Source organism: Salvia hispanica, chromosome 3 (genome assembly GCF_023119035.1).
Source record: "Salvia hispanica cultivar TCC Black 2014 chromosome 3, UniMelb_Shisp_WGS_1.0, whole genome shotgun sequence".
In the NCBI taxonomy this organism is placed as follows: domain Eukaryota; kingdom Viridiplantae; phylum Streptophyta; class Magnoliopsida; order Lamiales; family Lamiaceae; genus Salvia; species Salvia hispanica.
In genome coordinates, this window is record NC_062967.1 from 8,355,873 (window position 1) to 8,369,459 (window position 13,587).

At 38.9% G+C, this 13,587-nt stretch overlaps 2 protein-coding genes across 5 annotated transcripts; one reads left to right on the forward strand and one right to left on the reverse strand.

Moving 5' to 3' along the window:
• Positions 1-225: 225 nt before the first annotated feature.
• On the forward strand, positions 226-3,477 carry LOC125216176 (protein FAR1-RELATED SEQUENCE 5). Of its 4 annotated transcripts, none has more exons than XM_048117817.1 (3): positions 226-343; positions 453-2,753; positions 3,003-3,477. In XM_048117817.1, exons 2-3 carry the CDS (start codon positions 564-566, stop codon positions 3,174-3,176), a joined length of 2,364 nt encoding a protein of 787 aa, XP_047973774.1. In that variant the 5' UTR covers positions 226-343; positions 453-563; the 3' UTR covers positions 3,177-3,477. The 4 variants fall into 4 exon arrangements, with proteins under 4 accessions (XP_047973774.1, XP_047973775.1, XP_047973777.1 ...); XM_048117818.1 differs by having other exon boundaries at positions 489-2,753; XM_048117820.1 differs by having other exon boundaries at positions 516-2,753.
• Positions 3,478-3,769: 292 nt separating this feature from the next.
• On the reverse strand, positions 3,770-13,383 carry LOC125214243 (AP-2 complex subunit alpha-1-like). The gene is made up of 27 exons (XM_048115179.1): positions 13,057-13,383; positions 11,175-11,306; positions 10,964-11,089; positions 10,735-10,797; positions 10,564-10,661; positions 10,270-10,477; positions 9,995-10,066; positions 9,705-9,797; positions 9,311-9,412; positions 9,042-9,139; positions 8,690-8,771; positions 8,497-8,585; positions 7,934-8,039; positions 7,746-7,811; positions 7,009-7,115; positions 6,830-6,934; positions 6,622-6,742; positions 6,321-6,500; positions 5,990-6,232; positions 5,686-5,766; positions 5,405-5,569; positions 5,231-5,317; positions 5,007-5,132; positions 4,838-4,918; positions 4,669-4,740; positions 4,444-4,523; positions 3,770-4,350 (listed from the first exon to the last, which is right to left on the reverse strand). The coding sequence occupies exons 1-27, from the start codon at positions 13,186-13,188 to the stop codon at positions 4,209-4,211; spliced, it is 3,057 nt and encodes a 1,018-aa protein (XP_047971136.1). The 5' UTR covers positions 13,189-13,383; the 3' UTR covers positions 3,770-4,208.
• Between the last annotated feature and the right edge of the window lie 204 nt (positions 13,384-13,587).

The following is a 13,587-nucleotide window of genomic DNA, read 5'->3' on the forward strand; positions in this document are numbered from 1 at the left end:
AATAGTTTCAGTTTATCATTTGGTCTATAAATCGATTAGATATTCTCTCAATTTAAAAACGAACTAATCATAACCATTTAATCTAAAATATTTGAGATTCAATCTTCTAATCATGCTGAGAGTTTCATCCTTGGCAAGCAGACCCCTACAGAAACCAAAATATGAAATTGGCCCCCACAAATAAATACGAGTTCGTAAAATTAGGGCTCTGATTGCCTGCAACCACGCCCACACGCCTCTTCACTCGTCACTCCCTCTCCTTTTTTTGAGTTTTCTTCCATTTCCAAACAAACCAATTCACTCAATTCTGATTTTTCTGTATAAAGACAATCATTAGATTCTGGTAAGTCTGTTCAGTATCTTTCATTCCCTCCCTCAATTCTTGCAAATTAACATTTGAGTTTCAGTTTTATTATTTGAATTACTTGAAGATTTGTTTGTAAATGGATCAGATTGGCATCCAAGAATCGTCCTTTATGTATATGCAGAGTGATTGTTGTTTGTGATTTGGATAGTTGCTGTGCAGATTTCCGGTGATTGAATTGGTGTGGTGCATAAAAATAATGGAAAATGGGGTTATAGAATTTGATGTTGGTTTAGGCGGGGGAGATGATGGGATTGATATTGAGCCCTCGAATGATGATGTTGACATGCCTGATGGATCATCGAATGATGCTAATTCTCTCGGCAGTGGTAGTGGGGAGACCTCTTTCAGTGTTGGGGTTTACATTCCGGAGGGGGATCATGATCTCGAGCCGTGTGAGGGGATGGAATTCGAGTCGGAGGAGGCTGCGAAGGCGTTTTATAACTCGTACGCGAGGAGGGTTGGGTTCAGCACTCGTGTGAGCTCCTCGCGCCGCTCTAGGAAGGATGGGGCGATCATACAGCGGTCGTTTGTGTGTGCGAAGGAGGGGTTTAGGAATTTGAATGAGAAGAGGACTATGGATAGGGAGATCAAGAGGCCGAGGACTGTGACTCGTGTGGGGTGTAAGGCGTCCCTGTCTGTTAAGATACAGGAGTCGGGGAAGTGGTTGGTGTCGGGGTTTGTGAAGGAGCATAATCATGATCTGGTGCCGCCTGATCAGGTGCATTGCCTCCGTTCCCATCGCCAAATCTCTGGCCCTGCAAAGACTTTGATCGACACGTTGCAGGCTGCTGGGATGGGACCGCGTAGGATAATGTCTGTGCTCATTAAGGAGTATGGCGGGATTAGTAGAGTCGGGTTCACAGAGGTGGATTGTAGGAATTATATGAGAAACAGTAGGCAGAGGAACATGGAGGGTGATATTCAGCTGCTTTTGGATTATTTGAAACAGAAGCAGGCTGAGAATCTTAACTTTTTCTATGCAGTGCAAGGGGATGAGGATCAGTACACCGGTAATGTGTTTTGGGCTGATCCAAAGTCGCGATCTGACTACAGCCATTTCGGAGATACTGTTACGTTTGACACCACGTACAGGTCGAATAGGTATAGATTGCCTTTTGCGCCCTTCACGGGGCTGAATCACCATGGACAGCCTGTCCTGTTTGGTTGTGCTTTCCTAATGAATGAATCAGAGGCTTCCTTTGTGTGGCTATTCAAAACTTGGCTGGAGGCTATGTCTGGCCGCTCTCCGGTATCAATCACCACAGAGCATGATGGTGTGATTCGCTCCGCCATCACACAGGTCTTCCCAAACACTCGCCACCGGTTCTGCAAATGGCATATGTTCAAGCAATGCCAGGAGAAGTTGTCTCATGTGTTGCTACAGCATCCTCAGTTCGAAGCTGCTTTCTACAAGTCTGTGAACATGTCTGAAAGCACCGATGAATTTGAATCGTGCTGGCATTCCCTTGCGGATAAATATGACCTCAGAGATCATAAGTGGCTTCAAGCCATCTATGAGGATCGGAAACAGTGGGTCCCTGTGTATCTACGCGATACTTTCTTTGCTGAAATGTCAGTCACTCAGAGAAGTGACAGTATGAATTCTTACTTTGATGGGTATGTGAATGCATCAACCAATTTGAATCAGTTCTTTAAGTTGTATGAAAAGGCGTTAGAGAGCCGCCATGAGAAAGAAGTTAAGGCGGATTTTGATACTATGAACGCATCACCTGTTCTGAAAACTCCTTCCCCAATGGAGAAACAGGTGTCAGAATTTTACACGAGAAAAATATTCGCAAGATTCCAAGAGGAGTTGGTTAGTACTCTCACTTTTATGGCATTGAAAGTGGACGACGACGAAGAAGTAATAAGTTATCAAGTATCAAAATATGGGGAAGAACACAGAGCTTATCATGTGAAGTTCAATGTTCTTGAAATGAGAGCTACTTGTAGCTGCCAGATGTTTGAGTTCTCGGGACTTCTTTGCAGACATGTATTGGCTGTTTTCAGAGTGACTAACGTACTTACGCTTCCATCTCATTACATCTTAAAGAGATGGACAAGAAACGCGAAGAGTAGTGTTACACTGGAAGAACGAGTCAGTGACCCATACCAGAGTTATTTGGAATCCCACACTGTTAGATATAACACACTTCGGCATGAGGCCTTCAAATTTGTGGAGGAAGGAGCAGAGTCCGTAGATTCCTATAATGTCGCTATGGCTGCTTTGGTAGAGGCTTCAAACAAAGTTGCTCTTGGGTTAAAGAGTGAGGGGAAGTCATCTTTGACCAATGATCGAATGAGGGATGTCTCAGCACGGATTGGAATTCAGGCGAATCAATGCACTGCGGAAGTGCCAGGGAGCTCGGGCCAACAACTGTCTGAGGTTTGTCACTCCATCTAGTTAAACTTTAGTACTTAGCTGAGTTTGGATGATTTTGTAAATATTTTTCTTTAGTGTTATAACAGCTTTTGAATGACTGAATCGTATAATTCTAGTAGACTGTCGTTAATCCTGAATTCCGATATTAAACGTGTTCATATGGTGGATTAGTTAGACTCATTATACAACTACTCTTACATCAACCACATAAATACAGCAATGTGTCTTTATAAATCCACATTATCTCTGTAGGATGACATGGATCGGAAGATTAACGAGCTTTCTGTTGACCTGGAGCGTGCCAACCGCAAGTGTGAAGTATACCGCACAAATCTCCTCTCGCTTATGAAGGATGTAGAGGACCATAAGCAGCGTTTATCCGTTGAAGTCCAAAACATAAAGCTGAGCTTGAAAGATAGCCTATAAGAATGCTTTCCTAGTTTGCATTGATCAGAAAAGAATCTGTCGACTCGTCTTGGGAGCACGATCCTGCAACGAAGTAGTTAGAACTCTAGCAACTAGAAGCCATTTTCTGTCTTTAGAATTTGTTGATGCTGCTTATATATAGGATTTCATAAGTTGCTGTCTGATGTCAAATGATTTATCAGCAGCTAATCAACCATTATTTAGTTAGTGCAGCAAATGATTAAACATTGATTTAGTGTATATAATTTGTGTCCAAGTGCACAGTTGAAATGCTTATAAGTCTGGTGGTTTACCTCAGCAATCTGAATGTTTTGATTTATTTTGAAGATTATACTTTTTTGTGTGATACTATATCATATCTCTCTTAGTTTATTTTCTCTTTCACTCGACTTTCTAAAATATCATTTTATTAAATTCCATGTTCAAAAGAAATGTCTCGTTTATGGCACGACGGATGGAGTACTTTATTAGATATGTGATATACCATGTCTAATTTTTAACCCACGAAACCATAAAAAGAGCATAATCTTTGACTAAAGAAGACATCATCGATTACAGCTTTGAACATAAGAAAAATACATTGCACAGCATCATCGATTACAAATTCCACTATTGATGTTAAAACAAATACACATCCACAAACAAAATATTTGATTGTTACAACCTCGAGCCGTTATCTGCAATATGTGATTCAAATTTTACAGGAATCAATGTTGTAAAACCTGACTAGAAAAGAAGTGGATAATAAAAAGACAACACTTGAGAAAAAGAAACTGAAAGAAACAAGAATAGACCCTTCTCACCCCCTCGCTAAAGCACAAATCTAGTTGTGCAAAAGAATATCAAAACTTGAAAGCCTCCAAAGTGTTCCAACGCTCAGCCGATTACATACAGATTCACCCTCGATTCCGCCAGCCCCTGCATTATATCGTTCAACGCCTCCCAACCGGCGAGGAGGGGGGTGACACGGCAGCTTTGTATGAACATTGGTTACACGCTCGTGAATAACTATGTGCGCGAATGATACCCCGCTCAAAGCAAACCAGCAAGAATAGCTCCAGGATCTGAGGCGGGAGTCGGTGGAGTTACCGGCTGGGCTTGGGGCGGCATCGGTGCAGGTGATCGAGAAGGAACAGGGATGCTGATTAATTGCTCCTTAATAAACTCCTTCAGTCTGTAAATATGATGGCATGAAGCTCAACATTAATCACCAGATAGTTTCAAGTGGTACTGGGGTGCAAGAATGAACATATATAGATATACATACTCGAATGTGAGTGCTGGATCTCCCGATGCAACGGTCATTCGCAGCTGTGTTCTGTCTGCTGGATCTGTTTCTATTCTTATCTGGTGATAATATCCCCAAAATTGCAGGAATCAATATCATGGCAATCACAAAGCAAATTATCATACATATAGGGTTAACTTTTAGATATCAGCTGAAAGACTCTGGAACAAAGCATTTCTATTTCATTAAGAACTAAAAGCATACCAAACATAGCATGGCTCGAGTGCTTTCGGAGTAGAACGTAGTGCTGACAACTAAATTGTTAGCATTGGGATCCTGGATGGGAAATACAAAAGATGAAGTAATGTTCAAGATACGAGGCAGAAAATAATAACCATATAAAAAAAGGAACTTATAGGAACGAAGCACTTACGAGGCCAGGGCACACTGTCAGGTGCAAACTGCTAAATAAGTTTGCCATTTCTGCAAGCAGCATGGGTCTAACACCTCTAACCTGGTGAACAAAATCGAAAGATGATAAGGACCTAGTTATTTTATTGGGGTGATAGGGAAAGAATTAACTAAATTCTAAAGGACCATACAACTTCTTGCAGCTTCAGTGGAGGTCCTGAGAGTGATCTCCATTGTGGGAAAAATTCCTCAGGAGAAACCAAAATTGGCTGAAGAAACTTGTTCAAGACAGCGGGAAGGCGAAGTTTTACATTGACCTGTTCATGCAATGTATTACTTCTAATGAAAAATTAACAGTTCCAACTCAAGGACCTTGATTTATATTTTGATTATAGGTATGGTTCTTGAATAATACCAGATTGGCTCCAAACTTGTATGAGAAGTCCAGCACAGCTGAATCTCTGCTTGGTTGGAGGTTGACTACTTCAAGTGGACATTGAACCTGAGGGGGGGAACGTATTTACTTTCAACATTGAAACCGATATAGGAACTGAGCAAAATCCAGCAAAAGATATTTTAGAGATTCAACCTGCGCCCTCGGGGGAATAGTATCCGGTACTAGTGAGAGCTCTGTCTTTAGATGTGATGGGGGCAATATCAACGCTTGCACTGACACTAAAGGGGCAGTGTTCTTATTTCCCAAGAAGAGAATAACTCTACCTTGATGACCTCGCCAGTCAGCTTTTATGCCAATCTGCAACACAACAAAGGTTGAAGTAACTAGGAAACAATCGTTTGAAGCTCATGCTCATATATTTGATACTGAAAAATATGCCCTGTGAAACTGAATAAGGAAATGATAAAGTGCACCTGGATATTGACATCCTCATATAGAACACCACTATCCTTCAGGCATAATGCACGGAATTTTTCCCCAATATCACCAATTGGCTGCAAGTATCAAAGGGAAAGTAAGAAGAAGAGAAATATAAGCTGCAGACAGAAGTAGGTAACAGTGAAGTTCTTTTGCACCAGCCCAGAAGATAAAACCCAACACAGCACTTACAAATTATCAAACAAAATTCTAACATGTTAATTTTCCCAAAATGCATACTATACTTATGAAACAAGTATATATTACTATTACATACAAGTAAGTAGAAGAAAATGATACCTGAACTGTACTAGTCTGCTCTTCAACAGGTGCAAGGGCTAAATCATCTAGATTCGAACCACCTTCCAAACTGGAAGGTACACTTGGATCAGATTGAGGAGCAGTACCTGGTGGGCCTTCAATAGCTAATGGCCCTAAAAGATCTCCAAGGAGGTCAGGAGACGGTGTACTAGGAGGTTGGGGATCCACTACTGCCAAAGTCCCATTTGCATGTGCTAATCCTTGTCCAGAGGTGCTTTCGTCCTGCACACATATTTGCTTATTGGATACATATTCAAAACTTATCATTTAAGAAGTGAGTCCAGTCAGAATCTACAGAATGATATCTCACCGTGTTATTCATGGTAGGCACCTTCACAAGACCAAGCTGGGGTGCAGGTTGGGTCCCATTTTCAGGGCGTTGATCAGTAAGTACCAAAGCATTAGAGGTGTGCTGCTGTGCCCGCAATTTAATTGCACTTTGCTCGGCTGTATCAGCCTCAGAATCTTCAGCTTTTCTTATCAATGATGACTATAACCAAAAAATTGGCATGGTCAGCATTGTTAGTAAATCGAGACAAAGTTACATTAACAAATGATGGTGCGACATAATAGATAGTTGACCAATACTAAGTCGACATCCACATTCTAACCTGTCTCTCAGGGAACTTTGGCATTTCAGCAAGTATATCCATTAGAGCTGCACCTTTCATGCTCAAAGCAAGATATTCAACTGCACGTTGCTGTATTTCAGCATCAATACAACTCTCATACCTGGAACATACAATCTTCAACCTCAGTGGAAAACCAGAACATAAAATAAAACTAACTAAACAAACAATAGTTGTTTCATGTAATTACTTTCTGAAGATTGCCCAGATTTGCTTCTGTAGCTCCGCGTCAGGTGGTTGAGTGTGCATTAAAATCTTTGCATACGTGGAAAGAAGGATAGAAATTGTTGGTGTCCTGGTCATATATGATTTAGTTAAATAAGTACAGAAGTTAGGACATATAAAGAGATATACAATGATAGGACTTACGAAACAGTGGGCAGTTTCTCATGTATAATGTTGAAAATTTCCCTTGGACTCCATCCTGGTCGTCTGGCTAGAAGATGACTATATTCTCCAAGGATATATGCACTGACCTGTGATATCATAAAATTGTTTTAACTGAAATATTATGGAGAAATTGGCTATAGAGATTCTAGACAGATACATAAATCCAAACATCCAAAGAGATACTGAACTTTTATTAACCAATAACATTTTGATTTCACCACTCAGATTTTTTGACTGATTGGCATCAGCCTATCCAGCACTTAGTTGGTCTATTGTAATGAAATTATTGTAAACAACTTAAGAAATACTCCCTCCGTCCCAAAAGAATATGCACTCTTTCCTTTTTAATCCGTCCCACAAGAATATGCACTTTCCAATTTTAGAAAGTATTTTCTCTAATGAGGTGGGACCCATTCTCCACTAATAATACTTTGATTACTTTTTCTCTCTACCTCTCTCTTACTTTACCAATTTTACATAAAAACTCGTGTCGAACCCAAAGTGCATATTCTTTGGGGACGGAGGGAGTAGATGATATGAGCACTGAGCAGATATACAACTAGTTTATTTTATGGTACATATTATATTAGAAGTATACAAAACTTGTACAAGAATCATGTAACATTTATCATGCAAGTCAATACAGCTCTTGATTCTGGTATGCCTTCTTTTACAAAATACTAACAAAATTTGAACAATCAGTGAGTCTAACACACCTTCACCATCGTCTCATGAATGGCAGGCTTGTCAAGGTACTCTCGGGCTTTCATAGCTGCATATGGCTGGTAAGATAGAAGCATGAATATACAAAACAAGTTGTGTGAAAGTTCATTTATCAATTATTAGGCTACATCAACTAGCAGTTACAGAAATAACATGAGAACTGAGAAGCTGTGTCAGTTACCTGTAAATCCTCATTATTTGTAACGAACTGCACGACACGGAACCAAATGTCATCGCTTACGAAATCCCCTGCCTTATCTATCAACTGAAGAATCACATCCACATACCTGAAACGAGGAGAAATATGTCACTGAAAAAGTAGATCAAGTAACTTCCTTGTGTATGACTATACTCCTAAATAAAACTCGTAGCAAAGTCCTACACACGCCGAGATATTTCATATGCATAGTTTGCAAAGAAATTGATCACATAATGACATAAATATCTAGCTTTTACTTGTTGCTAAAGAAACTTTTGGTAAGGTTTTACAAATTCACAACAAAATTTTCATAACTGCGCATAGAACTGAATTAAGAAAAATTAAAATTCACCTCTGGTGTAAGCAATTAAAAAAGACACTTACTCTCACTTCTTGCTTAACTCTCAATTAGTAAGGGGGAAAGGAAAATAATCACTCATAAAATACGTCACATGACTATGGCGGGCTTATTTATCTGTTCTCTAACTCAAACCCAACTTATTCTCAAGTGTAAATGAATAGCCTTTTATGAATCAATTTCATACCATGACAAGTCTGGGGCAAACTTCTCTGCAAGAATTGCAGCTTTAAGTGACAATTCTTCCCGCATTGCAAAGTCTGCTGTGCTAAGATACTGAAACCAGATGATGGCCAAGCATGTATTACTTTCCTTGTTGGTTATATCAACCAATAAAGGTTTTTTAATGCATTCACTACAAGCTTGTAATTCATGTGCACCTGTAATAATTCTTCAACTATGTCCTTTGCATTTGAAACATCACACATGCCATACAGCAAATCAAGGGCACGTCTCCTGATACTGTTAGAATAAAGCATGGTTAGATATGTGTGTCAACTGTCAAAGCTAGTAAAATACTTACAAGAAGAAAAGGAGAGAGATCCCTTGCTCAATAACTTCTTAATTACAAAACATTTGTAAAATCCAAATAAAGACATAATCATGGTCATGACATGTGCCTCTTTTATAGGTGGAAGCAACTCTATGCGTTTATTTATATGACGATAACTAATGGTGAGTGGTTATTTAAGTCTTCAACACTCAACAAGCATGAAAATAGTAATAGGTAACCTGATATCGGGATCCTTCAGTGAAGTAATGATCTGAGCTTGATGTCTTTTAATAATATCTTGCACATCTGTGACCATCAACATCCGAGTCATGTTCTCCTGCATTAAACAACCAAAATCTTTGCAATCAGGACCACAATTATGCAGAGTCTTGATAAGACAATTTTTTAGGATTCCAACAATATAACCTTAACAAAAAAAATATTCAATCTTGTGTTAAAGAAACAAAAAACAGGGAGCAAGTAGCAATATAGTGAGCGAAGATCTAACCAAGCCAAGGTATCTTATATTAGGTTCACGAACAGCAATAAATTTTCCAAGCAGTGCAACACATTGAGACATCATTTCTTTCTCAGCATCAAGATGCATGACCTGCATATAAAGAAGTTTAGGTCCACAAGTTATTGACAACTCTAATAACACATCTTAAAAGGAATAAACTGATAAGACATCATTTTGCATGTTCAGAGAGCCTCTCCGGTAATTCAATATTAAATGTAAAACAGCCCTTTGAGGTTTAGGCACCCCTGGAGACACGAAGTACAGATTCATGAATTTAATGGAGCCAAGGCATAAAAATTCCATGTCAGAATAAGACTCTACGGGGAAGATAAATCAAGAGAACTGATTCGAAACAAAAAAAAAATTAACAGCGATTACTTACAAGAGAAAGAGCTTCAAAAAGAACAGCATGTGATGCATTATTCTTGTTTACATTTTTGACAACATCAGTTCCCATTAGAATCCTTTGCAGAACCTGAAAATGGCCAATAAGGAAATATCATAACATGCCACAACCATATTTAATTTCCACACAAACACCAATATGTATCTACGGAAACCAATACAGCAACATACTGGGCAGAGAGGCTGACAGCTACAAATGTACTAGTGATTACGATACGAAACCAAAGCACACCAGAATAGCCAATAGAGTAAAAAATAATATCAGACCTCAAACAATGACCTCCTTGTATTTGGATCTTCAACAGTTGGAAAATATTGGAGAGCCCTCATAGTCTTAACCTGCAGTGCAGGCACGGACAGAAGAAAATGGTTAGATTTTAGAAGAATGAAATTCAGCAAATACTTATCGCTCCTACTTGAATCTAGAAATTCAGCAAATACCTAAATCCGATAAATAAAATGCAACCAAGAAAATATTTTGATATCCTAAATTATTCAGTGTCACCCTCTTCTAAGGAAATAGTGTCAAGAAAAGCACAAACCTGAAGCCAAGGCGAAGGAATACCATAATAAGTGTATTCTTGTGGAATATCCTGATTTCTAGCAAGTCTTTCCAGGGTCTTAACACATTTTGGTAGACAACTCCAGTACGCCTCATGGTTGTTGGACACTAAAGCAACTAAGAGACTCATAGAAGAAGTCAGTACTCCTAAATCACGTTCATCTAATAGCTGTGCCATCCTATCTGACCTGTCAATTACGAGGAAGAGAACTGGTATCAGATTCTTCCAATCAATCAACAACACTAACAGAGAGATTGAGAGTAGATGCTTTACCAGCCATCCACATTAACCACGTCAGGATTTTTTCTAAAGAGGCGCAGCAGACATAGTGCAGCCTTCTTCCTAACAAGCGGTCTGCAGCTGCTAGATAACTAAAGAAAATAGGAACTTTCAGAAATATTTATTAGGTCACCCTGCATAATACCTTCAGAAGTGTGCACTTACAAGTAATTTTTGAACATCAGGAGCCAGAGATTCAGCAAATTCTCTGCCACCAATGTTTCCAACCTTAAGAGTTGTGATCAAATGGAATAAGCATAAGTTAGTAAGGGGGAAACATTAAGAACTTGAGGCAGAACACAAAAATTATTATGTAAACTAAAACCAATATGGTTGCATGATTTGCATCAACTATTTATAAAGAGTTATACGGACAGAAAATCGGACACCATACCAATGTCAAAGCAAGACACTGAAAAGTCTCGTTGCGGCCAATAATGTCATTGCGGACAGTATTAATTGCTAATCTCAGGAAATCGTGATTCTCATTTAGAAGACATGATGTCACGATGTAGCCAACCTACAGCAACTCGGAATGTGTGAAAACATTTGACAAGTGATGGACAATATTCTATTCCTTTTTCTGATTTTTCTGCAATACATACCTGTTTTTCAGGATACTTTGGTGCAGATATTAAAGATACAGCTTCCATGTGACCAAAATCAACATCATATCCTAGCATATAAATGTAAAGCATTTTCCAGACATATTTCTTCTTCTCATAAGGTGACAATCCCTGTTCAGTAACAAATAAAATAAAAATAAGCAAAGCTATATCTCACCGAGAAATAACAAATATTAAAGGTTTGAGACACTTCAGAGCCCCAGCTTACTAAGGTAGCATTACAACTGGATGGACATTGGCATACAAAGATCATGAAGTCACATAATTATTTTTCTCATTAGGGAAAACAAAAGAGATTTGCATATCAATTCATATGTTTACACTTTGTTTCTGGAGTATTCATGGGCCAAGACCATAACTAACAAGTTAATTTCTGCCACTTAATTGAGCTAGATCTAACATTTTGTTTCTCATTTCCCTCTTCATATGGCTTGGTTCAGAAGAGGCACTTTAGAGGGAAAAGACAATGATAAAAAAGTTTTGCCTATTTTTCAGTTCATCATATTGATTTCCTGACCAACCCAAAAAATCCTTGAATATATGTGCCATGACTTTTAGGACCAAATCATACGGAGCACATCCAATATATGGCACCTTCTTAAATCCTATTGCTGCTTCCAATCATATTTCTCTATTCTCCATGCTTAAAACAGCTGAAAATTCCTAGCAAATTAACACACTTTGTCTAATACTATGAAGTACATAAAAGAGAGAACCCTATCAATGGATGGTTCTTGAAAAGAACAGAGATGGGAGGAGACAAGAGCCATAAGAGACATTGTCATTTATCAGATTCATCTAATTCCATGGATGACATAATGCTATCCTCGGTTGAAACACTGAGCAATGCATCAGAAGCCTACAATGAGGACAAATGCTCTTTTACTTAAAGATTACATGCCTATCCTCAAAAGTACAGTACAATCAGAAGGGTGTTGAACAAATTCATGAATACCTCTTATTTTCAAATCTAGGCTATCTAATAAATCTACATCCACTTCCATTTGTCCTTTTGTGACTCTTATATCATTCACAGTTTTTAACTGAAGCTGAGAGGGAGGGGCATAACATTGCATCACAGTAACAGATCTCATGGAATACAAAAATGCTGATGATTTAACAGAACTTTAGTCATTGTGGTTCACATTAAAATTGCATCAATGAACATAGTTCAACTTGATTGAATTTCTAACTCTGCATGAACAGCATGAAGACAATGAGAACCATTTTGAGGCAGTTCCATGAAGTTCACCATCACACCACATCAGACAGTACATTCCTATACACATGAACTAGGATTCCAAAACTATTTCCATGGCACGTGTGCTTCAATGCAGCAATACAAGCCAGGCTATCGATATCAAGCCGCCTCTCAAGAGTAAGACAAATGGAGTAGAAAACATTTTCAAATGTTTTATAGCTAATTCCTGGAACATATAATTCTAATCATAAATAATCTACAGAATGCATTCATTCAACAATGCCAAGTATTCAAGTAGCTGAAACTCATCTTCTACAGCAAGCTATCAGTAATGAGTATACACAGCTCGTAAACCCCCAATCCATCCCTCAGCAAATAACCAGAACCCAAAATCCAACCCCAATCCAGCCTATAAACCCCTTAAAACACCTCCTCACTCAATAGCACGACTACAATACCCCCAATCAGTCCAACCTACATTCACGAAATAGAAATCCCAATCGCGCAAACCCTGAATTCCAGCTCGTCTCTACACCAGTATGCCACAATTTCACACCACATCAGCTAATTCATGAGATTCCGAAAGACTTCAAACTCAAACAGCAATCACGCACGCCAAAAATAGCTCACAAACACCTATCCTATCATGTACAAACTTGCCTTCTCGTGCTTAAAGCGAGTTCGAATGTTCCCGAGCTCCTTATCAACACGAAGGCGCTCCAGCTCCTTATTCTGACAGTTCCGGATGTCGCTGATGAAAACCGATAACCCTCTCATGCCGGAAAGCGCCATCTCTCAGATCCAGCAATTCTCCAGATCCGACGTCTATCAATTCGCAGATCTCAATCAAATTGCGAGCAGAAAAATGATCGGAATTCGCAGCTTTCCGGTGATATTCCGCCGCCGATGTGTGGATGCGTAGAGCGAGAAATAGAGACTGTGTTGTGAGGTGCGATCTAGAGAGAGAAAACTGGGAAAAGCCGTCGCACAATCAAAGAAGACTTTTATTTTGGTGTTTTTTTTCTCTAAATTTCGTTATTCTATTTTTTTTAATTTTCATTTTAATTTTATTTTGGATTTTTATTACAATGTTTTTTGTGGCGGGTCAAATCTTCGTAACGGAAGAATTCCCATAATATAGATTTGTATTTCAGAATTAAAAAAAAAGGACATTTATATAAAAATTAAACT